Source organism: Papio anubis, chromosome 6 (assembly GCF_008728515.1).
Source record: "Papio anubis isolate 15944 chromosome 6, Panubis1.0, whole genome shotgun sequence".
NCBI classification, from domain to species: Eukaryota; Metazoa; Chordata; class Mammalia; order Primates; family Cercopithecidae; genus Papio; species Papio anubis.
The window spans coordinates 151856068-151874422 of NC_044981.1; the positions used below are offsets into that span (position 1 = coordinate 151856068).

General features: G+C 42.4%; 1 protein-coding gene across 1 annotated transcript; it reads right to left on the minus strand.

The window, feature by feature from the left end:
• Positions 1-8349: 8349 nt before the first annotated feature.
• Positions 8350-17762, minus strand: MFSD4B (major facilitator superfamily domain containing 4B). The gene is made up of 4 exons (XM_003898303.5): positions 17319-17762; positions 14671-14839; positions 12871-12987; positions 8350-11246 (listed from the first exon to the last, which is right to left on the minus strand). The coding sequence occupies exons 1-4, from the start codon at positions 17367-17369 to the stop codon at positions 10042-10044; spliced, it is 1542 nt and encodes a 513-aa protein (XP_003898352.2). The 5' UTR covers positions 17370-17762; the 3' UTR covers positions 8350-10041.
• Positions 17763-18355: the final 593 nt, after the last annotated feature.

Genomic DNA, 18355 nt, shown 5'->3' on the forward strand with positions numbered 1-18355 from the left:
AAAGGTGCCAGGAATATTCAATGGGGAAAGGACAATCTCTGAAAAAACCAGTGCTGCTAAAACTGGGGATCTATATGCAGAAGAGTGAAACTAAACCCCCACCTCTCACTCTATACAAAAATTCAGTCCGAATGGATTTAAGACTAAAATAGACCTAAAACTGGCCGGGCGCGGTGGCTCAAGCCTGTAATCCTTTGGGAGGCCGAGGCGGAGGATCGAGTCCAGGAGGTCGAGACCATCCTGGCGAACATGGTGAAACCCTGTCTCTACAAAATACAAAAACCTTGGTGAGGTGGCCAGGCCTGTGCAGCTACTCGGGAGAGCTGAGGCAGGAGAATGGCTAAACCTGGGAGAAGTGAGACTTACAGTGAGCTGAGATCCAGGCCACTCCAGCCTGGGTGATAGGCGAGACTCCATCTCAAAAAAAAAAAAGACCTAAAACTATGAAACTACTGAAAGAAAACATGGGTAAACACTTCAAGACACTGGTCTGGGCAAAGACTTTTTGAGGGTAAGGCCTCAAAAGCACAGGTGACAAAAACAAAAATTCACAAATGGAATTACATCAAGCTAAAAGCTTCCGAACAGCAAAGGAAGCAATCAACAAAGAACCCACAGAATGGGAGAAAATATTTGCAAACGACCCATCACGATGACTTACGCCTGTAATCCCAACACTTTGGGAGGCCAAGGCGGGTGGATCACTTGAGGTCAGGAGTTTGAGACCAGCCTCGTCAACACGGTAAAACCCCGTCTCTACTAAAAATACAAAAATTAGCCAGGTGTGGTGGCACACGCCTATAGTCCCAGCTACTAGGGAGGCTGAGGCAGGCTTGAACCTGGGAGGCAGAGGTTGCAGTGAGCTGAAATTGTGCCACTGCACTCCAACCCGGGTGACAGAGTGAGACCCCGTCTCAAAAACAAACAAACAAAAGCAAACAAAAAAACCCTACCCACCTGACAAGGGATTAACAATCAGAATACATACGGAGCTCAACAAATCAATAGCAAAAACACACAACACAACAAACCAAGTAATCTGATTTTTACATAAGCAAAAGATCTGAATAGACCTTTTATTTTATTTTAATTTTATTTTTTGAGATGGAGTTTCGCTCTTGTTACCCAGGCTGGAGTGCAGTGGCATGATCTCAGCTCACTGCAACCTCTGCCTCCGGGTTCAAGCACTTCTCCTGCCTCAGCCTGCCTAGTAGCTGGGATTACAGGCGACCACCACCACACCCAGCCAATTTTTTGTATTTTTAGTAGAGATAGGGTTTCACTATGTTGGCCAGACTGGTCTCAAAACTCCTGACCTCAGGCGATACACCCGCCTCAGCCTCCCAAAATGCTTGGATTACAGGCATGAGCCACCATGGCTGGCTAAATAGACATTTGTCAAAAGAAGACATACTAGTGGCCAACACGTAATGAAAAATGTTCTGGATAAGCAGAAACTGATTATGAAAAAAAAAAAAGAAAGAAAATGCCTTACATCACTAATCATCAGTAAAATGCAATCAAAACCACGAGAATCTCCTCACCCCAGTCAGAATGGCTATAATCAAAAGAACAGAAAATAAAGAGATGCTGGCCAGAATGTGGAGAAAGGGGAATGCTCCTACACTGTTGGAGAAATGTAAATTAGTACAGTCACCACATAAAACAGTATGGAGATTCCTCAAAAAACTAAAAATAGAACTACCATATGATGCAGCAATTCCACTGCTGGGTATCTATCCAAAGGAAAGGAGATTGGTGTATCAAAGAGCTAGCTGCACTCCCATGTTTACTGCAGCAATATTCACAATGACCAAATATGGAATCAACCTAAGTGTCCTTCAACAGATGAATGGATAAAGAAAATGTGGTATATACATGATGGAATATCATTCAGTCATAATAAAACGAAATCCTATCATCTGCAGCAACACGGATGAAACTGAAGGACACTATGTTAAGGGAGTTATTTCACTTAACAGAAAGACAAATATTGCATGTTCTCACTCAGACATGGGAGCTAAAAAATTAATCTCATGGAGGTAGTCAGTAGAATGGTAATTACCAGAGGCTGGCAAGGGTACGGGACAGAGCAGAGGGCAGCAGATTGGTTAGCAAATACATAAATACAGTTAAGACAGAAGGAATAAGTTCTAGTGTTTGATAGCACAGTAGGGTGACTACAGTTAACACTAATTTATTGTATATTCCAAAATAGCTAGAGATTTGGAATGTTCCCAACACAAAGAAATGATAAATATCTGAGGTGATGGATATCCCAGCTACCCTGATTTGCTCATTACACATTGTATGCATGTATCAAATTATCACAGGGAACCCATAATGATGCATAACTATTATGTATCAATTCAAAATCAGTGAAACTGAAACATGAATCTTCAACCAACATCACTATTGTTATCAATATTTTATTCAAACAAGCTTTTATATGGTCCAGAGCTATGTAAACAGTGAGTAGTCTATTTTTTCTGTTTGAGATGGAGTCTCGCTCATGCAGTGGTGTGATCATGGCTCACTGAAGTGTTGAACTCCTGGGCTCAAGGTATCCTCCCACCTTGGCCTCCCAAAGCACTGAGATTACAGATGTGAGCCACCGCACCCAGCCTAGGTGAGTGGTCTTAAATTCAGATATAATAAACCTACAAAATCATTCCTACCCCTGTAAGCCCCCCAAATCAAAACTGATTGGTGAAAACCTGCCTAGAAGGGCAAGCTCCAAAAGATCTGAGCTTTTGTTTTAGGAAGGACTTCAAACAACAGCATTGATTATTTCCTGCATTGGACCAAACAGCAGTGGAAGGAATAGAATACAGGAGATCTCTTCCTCTCCAGTTTTCCTTTTAAGAAAGTGCACAGAATTTCAAGGATCTACAAAAGCAGCATAACTTAATCAATCTGTAAATTAGCCTAAGAAAAAACCATTGTGACTAGTAGAACATCCAGTTTTGTGCACTGATGAAAGCAGTGGTTCTCAATCCTGGCTGCACATTACAATTATGGGGGATTGGGGAGGAGGAGTTACTTTTTTAAATATCCATACTCAAAATCCACTCCAGACCAATCAAATTGGTATTTAAGTTAAAATGCTGGGCATCAGCCATTTTTAAACACTGCCAGGTGATTCTAACAGCACCCACGTTTAAAAACCACTACAGTAAAGGTTAATCACTTGGGCAGAGGACAAGAACACATTTTGCAATCACGTTTTTCCCTTGGGTCCTCTTTCCTTCTTGAGCTTATGAATTCTGGAGGGTGTAGAAGCAAAATGTCACTTTCCTCTGCTTCAGTAAGACTAAGAACTTCCTTTATCACTGTATTAGTGTGTTTTCACGCTGTTGATAAAGACAGACCTGAGACTAGGTAATTTACAAGTAAAGAGGTTTATTGGACTTACAGTTCCACATGGCTGGGGAGGCTTCACAACCATGGCGGAAGGCAAGGAGCAGCAATTCACATCTTATATGATGGCAGCAGGCAAAAAGAGGGCTTGTGCAGGAAAACTCCCCCTTATAATAACCATCAGATCTCTATCACAGGAACAGCACGGGAAAGACCTGCTCCCATGATTCAGTTACCTCCCATCAGGTCCCTCCAGCAACACACGGGAATTGAGGATGAGATTTTGGTGGGGACACAGCCAAACTGTATCAACCACCAACAGAAAAGAAAGACTTTGCACCCTGAGACAAAACAAAAATGATAGATAAGAATCTAACTGTTTCTGATCTAAAAAACAATAAAACCTTGAATGTTTCCCGTAAACCTGGACTCCCTAAGAAATTTTATCCTTGGTTTTTGCTGTACTACATCTGAAGATTTGCCACACCTTTGTGAATATAATAATTACGTGAGGCAGTTACTGTTTTTCCACCATGAACAGTCTAATGCAAACTCAGAAACCTTGGTGGTTTTTAATTTTTTCCTTCAAATACTTACGTTTTTTATTTGGCAAGCCAGTCATTCTCTTGCTCTCTTTGCAGGTAAACTTTTCCTTTTCTAAATGCTTCTGTCTCTGAGTGTTTCTTCAACAAGGGTAAAGATTCACAGAGTGCCTGGATACAGAACTGGATACTCTGCTCCTGGGGGCAGAGTTCACTGCAAGTGACAAGGGAAAGGGCTAAGAAATGAGAACCTGCTCTGTCAGCCCAAGGGTCTTTGGAACTGTAATCCAAGATCTAGTTTGACCATAAATAATATTCTCTTGGCTACACTGAATAAATCTCAAAAGTTGGTGTCAGACTCCTTTGTTGTAGGCTTCTTACGCCTTCTTACCTATATTCACCTCAACTACATGGTTCCAAGTAATTTCTACAAAACTCTAAATCAAAAATTACCTCCGAGACATATACAAGCACTAGAAATGGACAAACAAAAACACACACCAAGGAGCCAAGAGTTTCGCTACTTTCCGTTTCTAAAACTGGGCAAAACCTAGTACAGTAAGAGCTACTGGCTCTTCTGCTGACAGGAATCTTGTCATGGCAAATTTTACTTGAAATAGAAAAACATAAGCTTGGTGAAGGCAAGGATCTTATCTGCCTTCTCCTGTTACATTCCCAGGGCCCTGGTTACTGAACATGGTAAATGCTCAGTAAATATCTGTTAGATAACTGAAATGCATGGATTTGGAAAACTTTCTGGTCCACACAGATGAGAACTGTAATAATATCTCTTGCAAACTGGGACTCCTCTTAAGAGTTCATTCAAGTAGAAATCTCACCCTCTTAGGAGAAAGCTTTCTTTCTTGGTAAAAATCAAACAGTCCACAAACCTTGTCTAATATGCTCTTCCAAAAAAGTCTGCAATTTGGTGTGATTTTGTTTTTCCAGTTCTGATGCAGATGAACCAGGCCATCCATCCCAGGGCCTGCCAACTTGCATCCCATTCAGACATCCATTACAGACATCCATTACCAATATTTATGAAGCCTAGCACTTCTCTGGTACAGAGCAGACAGTGGAAATTCTCTTTTGATGATAACAGCTCATCAACAGAGTGGTGGGAGTAGGAGGGTAGAAGTAGCCACTTTCTGGATGGGAGCAATGTCATCAACCCAAAGGGAACCCCCTTCATAGGCTAACCAGCAACTCCTGAGGCAAGGCCCAATAAGGGCAATGGCATCTACTCAAGTCAAACAGGTTTCCTCTGGAATTGGGACCAGAGATACACAGAGGATGGGCCAGGAATGCAGAAAACAAGTGGTCCCAAGGAGGGGCAGAACTGCTGTGAGAGAGGCAGAGAGCAGCCCATTTATAGTTCTCTGACCATACACCTTCTGGTTCCAAGGTGGTCAGAAGGATCTCTGTTTGTAAATGAATGAGCACAAAACACAGAACCATTCATTTGGCAGAAAACTGAGATCAAAGCTGTACCTGCTACTGCAAGGACAAAAAAGAAAGTTAATTAATACTTAGTCTACAGAGCCTCACATGCAGTAAGCCCTCAAGCACTTGTTCAATGACTAAACAAAAATTGCAAGCAGAGATAACAAAACTTTGAGGTAGTTGCCGGACACAACCTTTCTTTGAGTTCACTTATTCAGTACATGGGTGCTACTGACATGATCATAATGGGCCTAAAGTCTGAGATAGTACTTTAAAAGTATGTGTTTCTCTATTCTCTTCCTAAAACTGCTCTCTTCTGGAAAAACTTAAGGAAAAAAATCTAAGACAAAAAACACAAACACAACAAAATATTAAAAACAAAATTACCATAAGATCCAGCAATTCCACTTATGGGTATATATCTCAAAAGACCTGAAAACAAGATCTCTAAGAGAAAGTTGTACACCCATGTTCACAGCAGCGTATTAACAACAGCCAAAATGTAGAAGCAACACAAATGTCCATTGACAGATGAATAAACAAAATGTAGTATGTATATACAATGGTATATCATACAGACTTAAAAAGGAAAGAAATTCTAACACATGCTACAATAAGGATGATCTTTGAAGACATTATGTTAAGTGAAAGAAGCTAGTAATGAAAGGACAAAAACTGTATGATCCCACTTACATGAGGTACTCTGAGTAGTCAAATTCATAGACAGACAAAGTAGAATGGTGGTTGCCAAGGCCTGGGATGGGGGCGTAGAATGGCAGTTATTGTTTAATGGCACAGAGTTTCAGTTTTGCAAGGTAAAAAATGTTCTGTGGATGAGTGGTAGTGATGGTTGTACAACAATGTGAATATACTCAATGCCACTGAACTGTACAATTTAAAATGTTACAAGGTACATTTTCCATTAAGTATATCTTATCAAAATTAAATAATTTTTATTGGAAAAGCATCATATAATCTCAACAAGTTGTTCTGAGCTGACCGGGCGCAATGGCTCACACCCGTGATCCCAGCACTTTGGGAGGCCGAGGCAGGCAGATCACGGGGTCAGGAGTTCAAGACCAGCCTGACCAACATGGTGAAACCCGTGTTCACTAAAAATACAAAAATTAGCTGGGCGTGGTGGTGCACACCTGTAATCCCAGCTACTCGGGAGGCTAGGGCAGGAGAAGTGCTTGAACCCAGGAGCCGGAGGTTGCAATAAGCCAAGATCGTGCCATTGCACTCCAGCCTGGGCGACAGAGCAAGACTCTGTCTTTAAAAAAAAAAAAAAAAAAAAAAAAAGTTATTCTGAGCTAAAAGCCGGCCCCTGTCATCTAACTTCAAAACATTCCTCCAGGCCACCCATTAACTAAATCATAACCAAATGTATCAAAGGCAAGCTGCAATAAATTTACAGAATCTACTAAACACATTCTGCAATTAAAAATCCAAGCAAAGGAAGACATAAGAGCAATATACAAGAATAGTCACAGGGTGGGGGTATGGTGGCTCACACCTGTAATCCTAGCATTTGGGAGGCTGAGGCGGAAGGATTGCTTGAAGCCAGGAGTTTAAAACCAGCCTGGGCAACAAAATGAGACCCTGTCTCTGAAAAAAAAAAAAAAAAAAAAAGCCAGGTAAGGTGGCATGCAACTGTAGTCCCAGCTGCTCAAGAAACTGAGTAGCTGGGATTACAGGTGTGAGCCGTCATGTCCTGCTCTTAGTTCAGTTTTTAGCTCTTTTGAGAATCTCTATTTTGCAGGTACCTGTGTGTGGCAGGCACGCTCTAAGGTGACCCCCAGTGAGTCACATCCGTGTTCTAGCCTCTACCCTTGAGTTTGGGTGGAACTCATACCTTGCTTCTAGACACTAGAATACGGCAAAGGTGATGGGATGTTATTCCCATAATGACATAACGTCATACAACACTCATTTAGAGATTCTCCTGCTTGCTTTGAAGAAACTGCCATGTTGCGAGAGGCATCTGTGAGAGGGCCACATGACAAGAACTGTGGGAGGCCTCCCGAAGTTGAGCGGTGCCCAGCTGAGAGTCAGCAAGAAACACGGACCTCAGTCTACAAGAGTAAGGTCCTGTACGGAAGCAGCCCCCGTGAGATGGTAAATGTCTGTTGTTTTAAGGTGTTCAATTTGTGGTAATGTGTTACCCAGCAATAGAACACTTGGGTATTAATTTCTTAGGTATCAGCAGACACTTACCTAAGAACTGAACGCTAACTCTTAGAATTGCACTAGGTCTTTTCCTTCCAATATGGAACTTTAACAATGCCTATGATCTCCTAGGACCATTCACATTTTGGTTTGTGGAACCATAGTGAATTTCCCAGTGTGGATTTTGAGATTTTCTGCCATGTTCTTATCATCCTTCTCTTCCTGAGCTGCATCTTCTACCCTGTAACAGTAAATGCAGAAGGTGGAATTCCTACTCTAGCAAGCCTCCTAGCTGCCAAGTAACTGCTACTGCCTAGATTCCAACAACCTGAGAAAAAGCAGTAAGTGAAGCAGAAGTAATTTCCAAGTTCTAAGGGAAAAGTACACCATACAAAGAGCAAAAGGGCTGGGCACAGTGGCTCATGCCTGCAATCTCAACACTTTGGGAGGCTGAGGTGCGCGGATCACTTGAGATCAGGAGTTTGAGATCAGCCTGGGTAACATGTGAAACCCCCCTCTACTAAAAATACAAAAATTAGCTGGGCATGGTGGCGCACGCCTGTAATCCCAGCTACTCAGGAGGCTGAGGCAGAAGAATCACTTGAACCAGGGAGGCAGATGTTGCAGTGAGCTCTGAGATCACGCAATTGCCTCCAGCCTGAGCGACAGAGTGAGTGAGACACTGTCCCCCACCCCCAATAAATAAAAATAAAAAGAGCAAGAGGGTTTTTACCATTAACGTCACCGCCCTCTCCAAAGCTGTTAGGTCATGACATGAACCAAGACTGTAGCAGGCATATAAGGTGAATGGGCCATGGTCAAGAAAGACGCTGTATTTTACTTAAGACAAAACAACGGCAAATTTATAGAAATTAAGTAAGAGAAAGCAAGCCTACTCCAATCAGGTAGAAATGAGAAGTTATTCAGCATAAAACTGGAGGAAGTAAACAAAATTGCATCAATTCTAGTCATTTTTCAAAGGATCACCTGCACCAATTCTGCCATATACATATGAAGTATCCTTTCTGATCCTTGACTTCTAGGTCACCAAGTCACCTTCTAATTGGTCTCCCAGGTACTTCAGACTCAGGAAAGAGAAAGCCTGGATGGGTGACACAAGTATTCCAATCATTGGAAAAGGCTGTGCCTCACTGTAAATTACACTTGCAGAGCGGTTTACAGTAACTGTGATATGATTACCACCCAGACCTGGTGAAGAGCTAATCTTGAGCAAGGCTCAGACCCAGCCTCTGTTCCTAAGGTAGGCAAAGGACCTCGAAAGACCCCATCGACAGCCCTACTACTAATCTAGTAACACTGAAACAGCTCTTAAAATTAGAACACAGTGTCTCTAAATCCCATTTGAACAGAGAATATTACCATATAAAAATAACTTCTTTTTAAAATGTCTGTAAAGATAGTATCATCTCCATAATTGAATGAAATAACTGTATTTCACTGAATCTAAGCCACTGATTGTAAAACACATTATTTTATATATACATATGGAAAAAACTGTCAATTAAACTTTGTCACAATGTTAAATGATTACTTTCAAGACATGTCCTGATTTCAGAGATGTTAACAGTATGGGGGCAAAAAGCGCAACTTAGAGTCAATGAAATGCAGTACTAAAAAAATATATTCTTCAGGTAATTATTCAAATAAGTTATTAAACATTAAGTACATTAAACTGACATGTAATCATTTATCATTAGCACATTCTTAAAGCTATTTATAATTTTGGTTTCACTTTTCATTTGAAATGAAGAATGCGCTGTCACTTGTACTAATTTCTAGCAGACATTTTGCACAAACTTTAAAACTTATGGATTCCCAATTTGGAAATCATCTCATTTTCATTTCTAGAATCACAGATCAGGAGGCCAGATAAACAAGGCCTATGTTAAATGACAGAGTGCAGGGCTAGGAGTCAAGGCTTGAAGCCAGGCCCCTTGGGCCCTGTTCTGTGTTCTCGTCATTGAAATGAGAAATCCAATGAGTCATTAGCATTCTTTGATCCAACCCTATAGATAAGGTAAAGCAATTAATAAGTCTTTCTCCATTTCTCTTTTATGAAACTATTCTCAACTTTCCTGGAAAAATATTGATACCTGATAATTTGTTCAACCAATCAATTCAACTCCTACATGGTCTCATTCTATGAAAACAATACCCACCTTCTCAAAAACAAATGCCTTCTTTGCATGCTCTGAGGGGTGGAGACCATAAAATACTTCCTGATCAGTCACACGTGAAATACTAGCCTTATAACAAGATCCTACTGCATGTGTATGAGACCATTCGGTTACTTATGGAAGACTCTGGGAATTACAGAACATTTCAAAACTTTTTAGCATTTGCTACAATTTGGACCTAAAAATTTTAATCCCCAAAGCATGGTGAAAATCTGCTAATGCTCTGCTCTGAATGACCTCCTTAGAAGTGGCAATTATTCAAAGATGTCAGTGAGTAATCCATCTTCTCTAAGTGTTAGTCCCTTTTGTCCTGGTTTCTGGCAAGTGCTTCATATGGAACTGCCAGTATTAACAGGAGAGGACTCAAACACCAGTGCATTTGATGGATATTGGTTATAGATTTCAGCTGTGGGCTCCATCGAACTACTTCTAGATGTCTCTATTATAGAATGCCTCATTGTATCATCCGTTTCAATCATTTCAAAATCCATTTCATTCCATTTTTCTGCATCCTCCTCTTCATTCTCTTCCTCATATTCATTTAGCCCAGAGCTAGAAAGCAAAGCTTTCTGGTCCTCACTCTTTCTGTTTTCTTTTCGCTGGTGATCAAGAGGTGAAGTGGCTAATTTATATAGCACAGGAAATAAAACACCAGTGGCTATTGATGCTCCCAAAGAGGTATACAGAACTACAGGCAAATCAGGGTATTTTCCTTGAAGAATTCCAATGACTGCAGGAATAGCCATTTCTCCCAGGGCAGCACCAACTACAAAAAACGCTGCAGATTTCCCATGGATGGTCGTGTACTGCTCAATCCAAGAAATACCACTGGGAAACGTGGTTGCCATTGAAGCCCCATACACTGCAGTTGCTATCCAGAGACAAATTGGCTTCTTGTCAAAAAGCACCAGAAATAAAGATGAAGTCAGGCTGCCAATGTTGCTCAACACAATCATGGTTCCAGGCTGTAAACAGGTAGCAAAAAAGATTGCCAGGCCCCTGCAGACTGCAAATGTCCCCCAGAAGATGGAGTTCAACCCAGCGGCTTCACTTTCTTTCATGCCAGCATGGGTGGTTGCAAATGAGAAAACATAAGAGCCATATGTTACCTCGGCTCCAACATAAAAAAAGAAGAACAGAAAAAGGAGACAAAGAAGGGCGTTGTGATATTTTGCTCTTCGAGATGTCTGAGCAGATGCTCTTGTTTTTTCCTGCTTTGAGCTATTCTTGAAAAACAGACCAAACAAAATGACAGAAACTAAGAACATGTAAGTACCAATAACAGCATAAGCCCACAGTAAATTCATATCATTAGGTACTCCAAACAGAGCTTCTGAGTCAGCCTCAGATGATCGGTTGAGTGCAGGATGATGAAAGTCAGCCTCTGTGCAGTTTTCAGCAGACGCTGTCGGACCCAATGCCAGTTTCGCTAGCAGTGGAGCCAAAAAGGCACCCAAGGCAAAAGAGAAGTGTAAGGCCTGCATATGTGGGGCTCCTTTGTCCCCCCAAAGAGCCAAGATAAGGACGTTACCACCTGTCAATGAAAGACGGAAAAAACTATTTAAGTTAGACACAGTAACTTATATTTAAAAAAAAAAAAAAAGTTCACTTATCAGAAAGGAGTGAGTCTATTTTACACAGCACAAGCATATAATATTCTAATTATCAAACACTGCAACTAAATCAATTCTGAGTAAGGAACTCTAACCCACTACCATCGGACAACTCTAGGCATTATAACATCACATACTCACAAATCGAATTCTACAGTCTAGTAGACTACTACCTCCTAGAGCCAAGCACATTAGCTAGAGGCTTTTTATAATAAAGTTCTAACATCAGACTGGGGAAGAAATACTCACATATTTATTAATATTTTAAATATACATTTAAAAGGCAAAATTTTCTCATCAGCTAGTAGCCAGATTACCAAAGCTTTCTGTACTTGCTCTTGGGAGCCACTTGAGGAAAATTACTTACGTATGTAACAGATGCAAAACGCACGTCCAGGAACCTGAATACGCCAAGATTCTAGTGTGCCCATTAGAGGAAACAAGGATACCGTTTAGCATCTGACTTTATACTATCTAAATATCTAGAAGGAGAAAGGCAAGAAGCAGCACATCTTGGGCTATCTTCTTTTTTTTAACAGATATTTTCAGATAAATAAATAATTTTACCCTATAATTTCATAACCACAGTAAGCCTGAAGTAAAACAAAATATTTCCCCAACAGATCACATAACAGCAGAGCAGGGAAGGGAGGGATAGAAAGCTGGTTTTAGGGAGTAAACAAATGTCACCTATGTTATTTAGTAGGTTTTTTGTTTGTTTGTTTGTTTTCAGACCCAGGCTGGAGTGCAATGGCATGATCTTGGCTCTCCACAACCTCCATCTCTTGGGTTCAAGCAATTCTCTGGCCTCAGCCTCCCGAGTAGCTGGGATTACAGGCACGCACCACCACGCCTGGCTAATTTTGTATTTTTAGTAGAGATGTGGTTTCTCCATGTTGGTCAGGCTGGTCTTGAACTCCTGACCTCAGGTGATCTGCCCACCACAGCCTCCCAAAGTGCTAGGATTACAGGCGTGAACCACCTGGCAGTTATTTAGTAGGTTTTAAAAGACATGACGATAGGGGAAAGAATCTACTGCAGGAGGACAGGAACTTTGGGGACACAAAAGAAAAAGAGCCTAGCCCACACCATGGATCTCTCTTGGCTTGGAAGTCAGGGTACATGTCCACTTGGATTGCTGCTTCTATGCTTTCACAGCCAAATAACAGTTCCAAACTTGGTTTAACCTATTAAACCACCAATTCCTCCCATACTAGCATGATAAAGTTCTACCCAAGATGAAAGCCTATTCACCTGCACTGTAATTACCCACATAGGGGCCCTTCCCTGTTTGGGCACTGTAAATCAACTATCGCTCATAGAACAAAATTCTTTAAGTTCATTTCAGAGTTGGCTGCTCAGAAACAGTCCCCTTAATTGGTAAGAAGAGCTGCTAGAAGGGTGATTCATTCTGAGTGACTCATGACCAACTCAGTAGGTATGTGTCATTTTAGGGGGCATTGCAAGTGATAGCTGAATATCATCTGCTGTACTTCTAGCAGAAAGTCCCTACTCCCAGAGATGACGTTGTAAGAGCTCACTAACCTGTATCCAGAATGCCAATTGAAGTACCAAAGACACACATCATGACAGTGAGTAACACTGCTGTCTTGCAAAAAGGAACAAGATAAAGACCAACTGTGGTAGCCAACATTGAGATTCCTGGGAAGGTAAAAAGTCAGCTATAAAAAATCATATCCATGCAGTCATGGATCAGGTCAACATCATAAATGTCCAAACATGCAAAATCAGGCCAAATTTAAATTAGGTAATGAGTAGATCAGAGTTTTTGCTTCTAAAAGTGGTTATTTCATTTGAATCTTTTATAATCTTTATGGATTATGAAATCTAAATAATTATAACACAAATACATTTCCAGCACTGCTAGTAATCAAACTGTAAATTATACCATAAGGCCAAGTTTTATACCAAAAGAGAGAAGCCAAAATTAATTTAAATAACTCACATTTAAGAACCTATCAGGAATTTTTTTTTTTTTTTTTTTTTTTTTGAGACGGAGTCTCGCTCTGTCACCCAGGCTGGAGTGCAGTGGCCGGATCTCAGCTCACTGCAAGCTCCGCCTCCCGGAGTAGCTGGGACTACAGGCGCCGCCACCGCGCCCGGCTAAGTTTTTGTATTTTTAGTAGAGACGGGGTTTCACTGTGTTAGCCAGGATGGTCTCGATCTCCTGACCTCGTGATCCGCCCGTCTCGGCCTCCCAAAGTGCTGGGATTACAGGCTTGAGCCACCGCGCCCGGCCCCTATCAGGAATTTTTAGACATGAGGAAAAAAATTCAAAAGACAAAAATAAAATGCAATTACTACAGTAGTTTGTAGTAAAATTTACTAAATAAATTAGTTTGGGAAGTAGAGAGGAAAATACAAGAAATATGTTCTTTCAACCCACTTTGGAAATAAGAGGGATTATTTACTAATTACAATAACAAATTATTATTCTTGCTTCCAAAGAATTTTATCATATTAATCTAAATTTTCTCTAAATATTCCAATTTATTCAAAAAAGGTATATGTTAAAAGCTTTGCCAGGCCAGGTGTGGTGGCTCACACCTGTAATCCCAACACTTTGGGAGGCTGATCCTTTGAGCTCAGGAGTTCCAGACCAACCTGGGCAACAAGGTGAAACCCTGGCTCTACTAAAAATACAAAAACTAGCCAGGCATGGTGGCATGCACCTGTGGTCCCAGTTAACTGGGAGGCTGAGATGGGAGAATTGCTTGAGCCCAGGAGGTGGAGGTTGCAGTGAGCAGAGATCGCACCACTGCACTTCAGCCTGGGCAACAGAGGAAGAGGAGACCCTGTCTCGAAAAAAAAAAAGAAGCTTTGCCATCTAATTCCAGGGTGAGACAGAGCACTCTGGGGTTGTCCAACGACAACATGGGGCAGCAGGGACAAAAACATAGTTTACATCAGTCCACCCAACCCCTCCTCCCCTCTTCATTCCCAATCCAGCGTGTAGCCTGGGCAGGTTCAAGGAGCTCATTCTAATCTGCGGTGACCCCAGGAAATCTGCGCTAAACCCTGATAAGCAGAGTTTTTTGGACAATCAGTGTGTGATCCAGGAGTGGTATCTAAATTACAGTGGTTGGGAAGGCTAAGGATTGCTAACACATTCTAGAGCTAATCGAAATTTCCAGAGGGCCCCAGCACAGATTCCCTCTGTCAAGGTGAAAGCAGGTACCAGGGAAACTCAACTGCCATTGAGAACACCTAAACACTACCCATTTCAGTTGCCAACCATTCTGCATGCTAGTATTTTCATATTTTCAAGGACAACTTGTAAATTCCCCGACAGTCATAAAGAAGCTAAAATTAGCATTTACTTACCCAAAAGTAAAAAGTAATTCATGACATCAACAAGCAATCCACCAATCACAGAGCCACTCAAATATCCAAAGGCACGACCCACAAAAATGAAAGACAGGCTACTGATATTTCGGTTCACGTTTGTTGCCAAATCTTGAAACGTGGGTCCCACGATAGCAACACTCAATCCCTAAAATTTAAAAAGACAAAAGTTTTTACTTATTAAAATAATGTCTGACTATGTGGTAGTTTCTTCCACTATAAAAAAAGGGGTGGAGGGTCTGGGATTTAAAATGTGATATAGGGAATTAGACTACTGTTTTTTCAGTTTTGACTAAAACTCTCTCTTTTTTTTTTTAAGTTTTGACACCTCTCAATTTAAAAAAATTTTTTTTTTGTTGCAATCCTGTTTCCTTTCTGAACAATACCTTTAAAATACTACTCTGTATTAATAAAATGTATTAAAACTATTCTTGAAATGGTTTTGTATATTTTGAAATACACTACATGCACAAATAAGAATTTGGGTGTTAAAAATTTAAATTGGCTGGGCACGGTGGCTCATGCCTGTAATCTCAGCATTTTGGGAGGCTGAGGCAGGCAGATCACTAGGTCAGGAGTTTGAGACCAGCGTGGCTAACACAGTGAAACCCCATCTCTACTAAAAATACAAAAATTAGCTGGGCATGGTGGTGGGTGCCTGTAGTCCCAGCTACTTGGGAGGCTGAGGCAGGAGAATCGCTTGAACATGGGAGGCAGAGGTTGCAGTGAGCCGAGACTGCAGCACTGCACTCCAGCCTGGGCAACAGAGCAAGACTCTTGTCTCGAAAAAAAAAAATCATAATTAATTAAATTAAGTCAGGCGTGGTTGCTTATGCCTGTAATCCCAGCAATTTGGGAGGGAGAGGTGGCAGGATTGCTTGAGCTCAGGATTTTGAGATCAACCTAAGCAACCATCTCTACAAAAATAAAAATAAAAAAATCAGTCAGGCGTGGTGCCACATGCCTATAGTCCCAGCTACTAGGGAGGCTGAGATGGAAGGATCGCTTAAGCCCTGAGGTTGAGACTATAGTTGAGTTCTGACTGAGCCACTGGAAAACATCAAAACATTGATCAAAACATCAAAATATGATTCCTGTTTTTTATGTTGTTAAACAGCAATACTTCTGGATGCACATGGGGTTCTTCCCCTGAACTACACATATAAAACATACAGGAGATAAACAATTTAAATGTTTCTAAATCCACACTTTTCTTCCAAGCCATCAGAATTACAGTCAGTAAAGGTTGCTTAGAAAATATTACACGCCCAAATATAGAATGACTCTAACAATAAAACTTCACTCAAAGACAATGCAGTGTCAGCAAGAACTAAGGATTACAGCTGACTTTCAGAGGAAATTCACTGGACACTTAGAGAAAAAAATGTTTCCAATCAGTCTACAACTGATTCTAATTGCCCTGCTCTGCTCTAAATGCATGGGGTGCACCCCTGCCCAACCCATAACAGTCCAAGACTAAGGACCAACGTGGGCCCAGGTGCACAGCAAGCACCTAGTACTTCGAGAGAAGCCTGAGCACAGAATCTAATCAAATTAATGTTTTCAAAGGATTTACAACAGGACCTGACAGTCAGTGACAACTCATCAAAAGTCCGAAGTGATTTCTTTCTTCACCCCTCCCCACCGCCCCCAATCAAAATACTCTAAGAAACAATTGTAGCTCAGAGTCCCTGAGATGGTAAGTGACCACAAAAGACTCTTGGGAGGACTCATCCTCTCAACTCCCCCAGGATCATAATTATCAAGTGATAAGGAGGTTTCCGAAAAGTGAATTGAGCGGTGGCCTAGGCATTTGGCAAATGTTGGTTTTATTAACAAATAGGACTGCGGGCAGAGTAAGACACGTATTTCTGGCTCTATCACTTAACCAGCTGTGTGATCCAGAAAGTCACTTTCCCCTCGGGGCCTAGTTCCTTATCTGCAAAATTAAGCGGTTGGCTGAATTTGGTTAGACTACCAGGAAGAAATTCCAGAAAAGTAGTTTTTCTGTGTAATAATTTGGGGGTTGAGTGGGTGGGTGCGCAGAGCAGCGGCCAAAGACCTGGGCAACCCTTCTTGCAACCTTCCCATTCCACCAAGGAGCCGTATGAAGGCTTGCTGGGCAGGGCGCAGTGGCTCACGCCTGTAATACCAGTACTTTGGGAGGCAGAGGCGGGAGGATCACTTGAGGTCAGGAGTTCGAAACCAGCCTGGCCAATATGGCGAAACCCTGTCTCTACTAAAAATACAAAAATTAGCTGGGCTTAGTGGCAGGCGCCTGTAATCCCAGCTACTCGGAAGGCTGACGCAGAAGAATAGCTTGAACCGGGAGGCGGAGGTTGCAGTGAGCCGAGATTGCGCCACTGCACTCCAGCCTGGGCAACAAAGCAAGACTCCGTCAAAAAAAAAAAAAAAAAAAAAAAAAAGCCTTGCTGGAGCTGAAAAACGTATTCAGAAAATCTATTTTGCACTTGACAATAACCCTCCAAGATTAGAATTGTGCCCAATTTCCAGATAATGAAACTGAGGTCCAGACAGATTAGGTAACACGCCTAAGGTCAGTTTTCAAGTGGCGAAGGCGAGACTCGAACGTCCCGGCCTGGGAGGGTTGCAGAACCGGCTCTCACCAGCCCCAGGAAGGAAGCAAACAGCATCAAGGTGGTGAACCATCGCAGCATGCTCCCGGTGGCACCGCTCTGCCGGGAGACCACCACCACCTCCGGCTCCGGCTCATTCTCCGCCGGGGCCTCCGCCTGCAGGAGCCGCTGCCCCGCAGCCGGGGGCCCGGCCCCACGGAGCTCCACTTCCAACTCCAGCTCGGCGGCTCCGGAGAAGTCGTCTTGCTGCCGCCGTGCTTCTCAGCGGAACCTCTGGAGCTCCGAGACGAGCACCGGCCCCGCCCCGAGGCACGGCTGTCCCTCCGGGCGCCACCTCCCAGCGGACCGCCCCGAGCCGGGGCAGAGAAAGCGAACTTCCGAACTCAGCAGGTGTTCGGCTCAACGGACGCTAGCTCTCCAGCAAGCAAGCGCATGCGCGGGTCACGTGGCGGAAATGTGGCCTCTGGCCAACAGGGATCGCGCCTCAAGCCGGAAGTTGATATGGTTGCCTAAGAGACCGGACGTGGCTCTCTAGCCTAGGCATCATACTTAACTGAGCCCACAGAGGCTGCCGGACTTGCGCCCCATGGCGGAGCGAGCTGAAGCTGCAGCCTGGGACCAGAGAATCAAGAGGTAAAAATGCGCCAAACCACTATGAGGAAAATGGGCCAAGAATTGCACCGTAGCACCTCGCGCCGGCTCCCAGGTCTCCTGGGGAGGGGAGGGAGCCTGAAGATCTGGTCCTTATACAGCTTTCTGAAATCCCTGAGATCTGTCGATGAGTCGCTCATCTTTCACTCCACAAGTATTTGTTGAACGTCATTCTGTAAGTTATCACGTATATTATCTCAGTTAACCCTCATAACACCCCAAATTCCACGTTATCCCCGTTGTACAGATAGAAAGATTAAGTCATAGAAAATAATTAACAATTTGCCCAAGCTCAGTCATCGAATTAGTGGCCATATATAAACAGTGTAACAGTAGCTCAAGAAAGAAATCGAGATCCAAAGCTGTGGTTTCAAACACAATTCCTGAAATAATTCCAATTCCTGAAATAATTCCGT